The 6,691-nt window shown below is 35.3% G+C and overlaps 1 protein-coding gene across 2 annotated transcripts; it reads left to right on the plus strand.

Moving 5' to 3' along the window:
• Positions 1 to 301: 301 nt before the first annotated feature.
• Positions 302 to 5,723, plus strand: LOC106777138. Of its 2 annotated transcripts, XR_002667172.1 has the most exons (6): positions 302 to 643; positions 965 to 1,056; positions 4,677 to 4,766; positions 4,851 to 4,956; positions 5,145 to 5,290; positions 5,446 to 5,723. XR_002667172.1 is itself a non-coding variant. In XM_014664667.2 (5 exons), exons 1-4 carry the CDS (start codon positions 469 to 471, stop codon positions 5,244 to 5,246), a joined length of 753 nt encoding a protein of 250 aa, XP_014520153.1. In that variant the 5' UTR covers positions 303 to 468; the 3' UTR covers positions 5,247 to 5,290; positions 5,446 to 5,723. The 2 variants fall into 2 exon arrangements, 1 of the variants encoding a protein (XP_014520153.1); XM_014664667.2 differs by having other exon boundaries at positions 303 to 643; positions 4,851 to 5,290.
• Positions 5,724 to 6,691: the final 968 nt, after the last annotated feature.

A 6,691-nucleotide genomic window follows, 5' to 3' on the forward strand; every position in this document is an offset into this window, starting at 1 on the left:
ATAAGAATAACTTGTTCACATAAAAAAAATTATATAATTTTAACAAAGTAAATGAAAACACTCAAAGATTTAATAAAAAATATTTAAAAATTTAAAATCGAAATTATATAATAATATATATTTTTGCTTATAAGCACAAATTTTATTTATATGATTAAATTTATATAATCACATTTTTTTATAATATTTTATATTTACTAACCAAAACACTTGTAATTTAATAAATCCATTTATAACATATAAATTAGGACTTATAATTACAAGTCAAAATTATTAGCTAATACCAGGAAAAGATCCAAAACCTAGAACAACGTAAGTGTTCCTCCCAGCAGATCCTCGCCGTTCATCGCGTTGGGTCTCCACACGCCCCCAAATTCCCACTGTCACACCACCCACTCTATACTTGTCACTTTCTCTTCTCTCGAATCGTCGTTCCTCCAATCTCGCAGAATTCATCACCAAAACACGATGTCTTGGGTCCTCCGATCTACGAAGTCTAAGTTGCTCTCTTCTTCCTCTTCTTCACTTTCCAGAACCTTCCCTTCCTTTTCTCGCACCGCTCATCACCTCCCTCACAATCAGATCGGAGCTCTCTCTCCCCTCACCGATCTCTTCCACCGCAACACCGCCTCCACGCCTCTCGGTAACGCCCTTCGCTCTCACTTTCATCTTTCCATTTCCTTATTCAATGCCTTCTATTTTCATCCATCCTTCGCATTCTCTTTTATTTCCGCTCCTATCACCACGGATTTCCAATTAACGCAAACATATCTATGCTCTTATTAATAACGCCAAACACAGAAGTAGCTCATCACCGCTTCATTTTCTTAATCGCGTTTCCTTGATTTCGATGAATCTCGTGATTCCTGTTGCTCTACGACCTTAATTTGTTTGTACTCGCTGGTGCCGAGTTTAATTTTCTGCTTCTGATTGTCTCATTCCTTTTATGCTAATGTCGTTTCAGCGAAGGAAAATGCTTCTGGCGGAAACGTGACTGGTCTTCCCAAAGTTCCTGCGAATAAGCTTGGCTGTGATTCTAATCCGATCAATTCATTGGTATGCGTCTTTTCCGTCACTGTTAATGAGGTTTCACACTTCAACCACACTTGATGGAGTGAAATATGTTTTGTGTACTTTTAACTTGATATTGCTTGTGTTTTTAACTTGATATTGCTTGTGTTTTTAACTTGATATTGCTTGTGTGAAGTTACATTTGTGTATCTCGTTTTTCCTCCCTTTAGACCGTGGAAATAGGGAATAGGGAAGCTGTCGTTGCTGATACAACTTTGATTTGACTAATCTGATTAAATCTAATAATTTTGACCTCTTTTTACTTCGATCTTAGTTTATGAAACGTTCTGAAGTTGTTACAAGACTAGTGGGTTTTGGTCGTGCTATAGTAGTGTTCCGGTAAAAGGCTAAGAGCCTTAAAACAAAAACAAAAGAATGATACCTCTTTTGACTCAGTTTCTGACTACTTTTAGACCAAAATCATTTCCGTCCCATCATCGGTTGCAAAATTTTATCCATTAACAAAAGTCGTCCGTGCTTTATTAGGCCAAAAGGCATTACTTTATAGCAATAGTTCACCCTGTGTCCCGTAAAGTCGTCTTATCTTCGTCCATGGGGTGCATTATGATTTGATGGTAACCGGAGTAGGCATCCATAAAGCTTAGCAAATTAATTGAAAGGAATGACAGGGAAGGATAGGGAAGATAAGTTTGTTAGGTTACCCAATAGATTATGAGTGTTTTAGTAATTTAAAACAGGGACAAGTAAGAGGATAGAGGGTGTAAGAATGGGGATGAGACAAATATGTACATCCTCATTATCATATCCAATTTAAAAAATCAGTTATTACCCATATCTCTACTCAGTCAATTCTGGGATTTTCCATAAAAAATCAAGTTGGATTTGGACAATACCCGTGGGAATAAGTTTATTTGCCATTCCTACCTCTTGAGATTAAAAAACAAAGAGAGGGGATCAGTATTAGATAAGTGAAGAGCTTGTTCTTCACCCTTCTTCTCATCCTTTATTTATAGGATTATAACAATGGAATACAACTCACACACAAGCTAATTATTCTAACACCCATCCTCAAACTGGAGCATACAAATTTTATGTACCAAACTTGTAATAGATGAATTCAAACCGAGATCTCTTTAAGAACTTGGTCAACACATATGTAAGTTGATTATTTGATCCAACAAAATCAACTTGTCTTGAATGAGACAATAGACGTGGGAACTTCGGCTTGAGAACAAGATGCATGCATGCTTGAGACCATCAGGAGAGTGTCCATAAATCAAATTGGACTCACAAACTAGTTTTGTCAAACAAACTCGTCTTCAAGAATGTGTGGCAAAGAAGATGACAGTGGTCAACAAATAGCAAAAGTGTGAACAGAAGTTGACAAATAACTAACAACAGTTTATAGAGAATAATATTGGACATCGGTGGACAACCCAACTACGATGACATGACAAAGGAGATTTCCATGGATGACGACCAGTAGTAGATGATGGACAACGACAAACTGCAGGGACTAGATTGCCATCGATAACTGATGGTGGCCTCTAGTGGCAAACAATGACGAATTGTAGGGACTGGATTGCCCTTTTGACACGAGCCAACAGGAGCATCACAATTGCTACAATATACAAACCTAAACACACATCATTAAAGGAGGCTAAGGTCATCAACATAGAGCCAGAGTAGGCTAGTCACCACGAACAAAGAGCTAGACCAAAGTAACAAACATACAAATCTTCTAAAACCAAGGAACAATGCTGAAAATTTTCAATAAAAAATGACCCGTGTAAACTATGGGTGGAGATGGAGAAAAGGAGGCCTTCCCCTCACATTTCTTCCTCTGGACAGCTTCTCTCATCCCCATCTCCATCTCCATTCACCAACAAATAATGATTCTTCATACCTCCATTCTGATTCCAAATAAGGGAGCACAGTTGGCTTTCATTCAGAGCAGTACGGGTGATATTTGGAGCAACTGTACAATTATGTTACTGCTTTTCTGGAAATGAAGATTTTGAGTCACTAGAAAGAGGATTGTGTTTATCTTCTTGGAAAAGGCATATGGGCTCTTCTTTTTTGTTACGAAAAGTGAAAAGCAACATTTTCACAGATAAAGAGCATAATCATTCATCACCTTTAAATCAATAAGGAAAAAAGATAAGATTTATTTACCGATAAGATGTTTGTGCTACTTCCAGCTCTCTGTTAGAGTTTTAAGAGAAGAAAGTAGAGAGACAGAATTGATGCAAGAAAGTCTGGTTTCTTAGTTCATTTAGAAATCTGTTACAACAAATATAATATAGCTACCAGGTAACTTGATCTACAAGGAACAGAAACAGTCACAGCCAGCTAGAAGGAACAGAAACTAAGGGTAGTCAAAATCGTGATTTCACTCAATATCGAAAAGGGAAGTATGGATTGGAAATTGGGAGATCATAACACGGATCAAGATCCTACAACATTTATGAAATTCATGTATGTGCATAGATACATGTGTGTGCGCGCATGCGTATTAAAGTGACAAAAATCATTATATCACACTTGAAGTACATAATTGAACTTAATTTCGACGTAATAAGCTAAAACTAATATAATAAGCATGTAAAACAGTAAGGCAATAGATGTAATTACATTGTAAACACACCATCGTAGTTACAAAACAATAAGCCCATAGCTCTATTAATGCAAATAATCTTGCAAGTTTAAATCGAAATTGCTCAAGAGATGTTCAAATCCATTTCCAATTCCATTTCCTTCACCATTCAAATTAGTAATGTCTAAATAATTCTGAGGTGTAATTTCATCATCCTCTTCAACTTGGTTTGGAACTAAGTTTTCATCCAAACCTAATCCTTCATTCTGCTCATGCTATCCTTCGTAATCCACCAGTCATCAAAACCTATCCCAGGTGGCGGTGTCTTTTTGAACATTTTTGCTTTCTGGCAATTGTTGTGTTCTTTGGGCATTTTTGCTTTTTAGTAGATGTAGTGTCCTCTAATCATTTTTAACAAGTTTGACTCATGATATATATATATATATATATATATATATATATATATATATATATATATATATATTCTAGTTTTAGAGGAAATGTTAAAGATATGATTTGAAAGGAAAAAGCATATTGAAGATCGGTTATCATTTTAACAGAGAAAGTCACATCAAGGAAATATCTAATAGCTGTCAGCTTTGGCAATCGACATGTTTGCCACTCTCAAGGGGTTTTGTGTTGATGACATTGTTAACAAGCTTGTCTCATGATACGTCTGTTCTAAATTGAGAGGAAGTGTTAGAGATATGATTTGATTACATTAAACTGAAAGATATGATAGGATTCGATAGGGACATATCTTACCAAATATTTGATAGGGATATTGTATTTTTTTCTTCATTATAAATAAAAATATTTGTGTATATACAACACGAAATTCATTATATTATTTCTCGGTTTCTCTTTTCTCAACATGGTACTGAAGTAGTACCATCCTATGTGACCTATTTTGTCATTAATCCTTTCAACATTCTCTAATACAAAAATATTGAACTGGTGCACACCCTGTCGCGTGAAAATGTGATACAAATCATTTATTTAGCTCTGTTTAGTTTCTAATTCCAGTGGAATTGTTCTTTTATGTCAGATGTATAAAGCTTCTGGACTGTACACCACTGTGCTGGCTGGAGCTAGATATGGCACTAGAGGTTCTGCTGCTCAGAGTCCAATGCTAATGGTGAGTTCCTATATTGAGTTATCTATGATTGAATTGAATCCATTTGTCTTCTCTTACTTGGCTGATGACATTTTCACTCATAAGGGAGTCAATACTGTGATGGCTAGAAGTTTTGAGAGAAGTATGGAAGCTGGCACGTTTGGAATGATTGGTCACAAACGTTGCATGAGTGACGTCCCAAGTAAAACCTGTGAGACAAACCCATCTGGTTTCCGTCCATTATCTCCTCATCTCCCTCTTTATCAGCCTCAACTCTCTTCAACTCTCTCAATTTTTAATAGAATTGCTGGAGCTTTCTTAGCCGCTGTCATTTTACTTTTTTATATGATATATATAAAAGTGGGTTCGGTTAGCCTCACCTATGACTCTTTCTACCAGTTCATATTTTATTCATCAAAACTACACCTACTTGTCATGGAGATTTCTGCCTTAGCCGTGACCTACCATCTGTATAGTGCAATTCGTCACTTACGCATATGATTTGAGTCAGCAACTGACACCCGAACTGTACGTTTGAACCATAGGTAACATGCTTTTCCTTGATTCATGTTCAGTTTTTTATGATTGCAATTATAAGACCCAAGCAAGCTCTGTAATCAGGGTTTGTTTGGGGTTGAGTCGTATTTAGCTTTTGAAAATACACTTGGACACCCTTTTTCTTATAATGATGTCTTTTCAGGTGGTGGAACTTTGCTTACTCAACCTTGGAGGCATACTTCCATATGTCAGTTTTAAAGAACTTAAGAAATGTGAATTTGAATTTTTGCTGTTATTTCTTTTCGACTTAATAATCACAATTCTCGATGTTTAGTGCTGAGCATAACTGCATCTATTTTGCACCTGACAATCGGTCATGGTTTTTTGCAGACGTCTTAACTTGCGTGTAAGTAACTAATGCATTTCATAAATGCTATCTTTTGGGGAGTTGAAATAAATTTTCTTACACGATTCAGGGCATTATTTATTGCTTATTCTTTATTTTGAAAGAGATATATGAATGAAATTTAAAGTAAACTAGAGGTAGAAATATGCACATTAGAGATTTGATTAAAATAATTATGGTAACTATAAGAGGGGACATTTTTTAAGGCGATTGTAGTGACGTTATTCATCCCATTCGGCTGAAACTTTTGCGTGGAGAAATAGATAGGGTTAGATGGATTTGATTTTATGTTATTATAAATAGATGTATATTGATCAGGTCAAAGAATTTATACTTTAACTGGACAAATTTGTTTAGTAAGAAGCCTAAAATGAAAATAGTTATACTTACACAAAATTTCTTTTAACAAAGGATTAATCATTTCCGACGTTCTTATTTGTGTAAAATTATTTCAAATAGGTTCTTGTATTTAATTTATTTTAATTAGGACTCTTTTTGTAAAAAGTTGACTCAACCTGTGAAGTGGGTTTTAATTATGTGGTACAATGTGGTAAAAAAATTTTATTTTAAGTTTTAAATAAAATCTTAATTTCAAACAAATTACCTATCACTCTTCCTCTTCGGTGCCATGGAATCCGGTGGTCTCCAAATTTTTTTTTCTCTTTCTTCTCTTTCGCTTTTCTAGTCGGATATTTTTTTCATCGAACTCATAAAATAAAATAAAAAAGAAAAAGAGAAAGACAAAGATGGGTAAAATTGTGGGTGTATGTGAGTGTTGGAAGGGGATAAAGATGGGAGGGTCTACTTGTAGGTGTATGTGAGTGTTGGAAGGAGATAAAGATGGGAGGGTCTACTGGACATGGTTCGTCCATCCTGAACATCGGAGTTAAAATTATAAATACTAGTTCGAAGTATAACCAACGAACCTTGAATATAATCAGACTCATTTCCCACCAAATTAAAACACAAAATATGATTCCACCCAAAAAATTTTGGAGGTGAACTCTGATTATCTCTGAGTTAGAGTTAGAAACTAATTTCT

Source organism: Vigna radiata, chromosome 2 (assembly GCF_000741045.1).
Source record: "Vigna radiata var. radiata cultivar VC1973A chromosome 2, Vradiata_ver6, whole genome shotgun sequence".
NCBI lineage: Eukaryota > Viridiplantae > Streptophyta > Magnoliopsida > Fabales > Fabaceae > Vigna > Vigna radiata.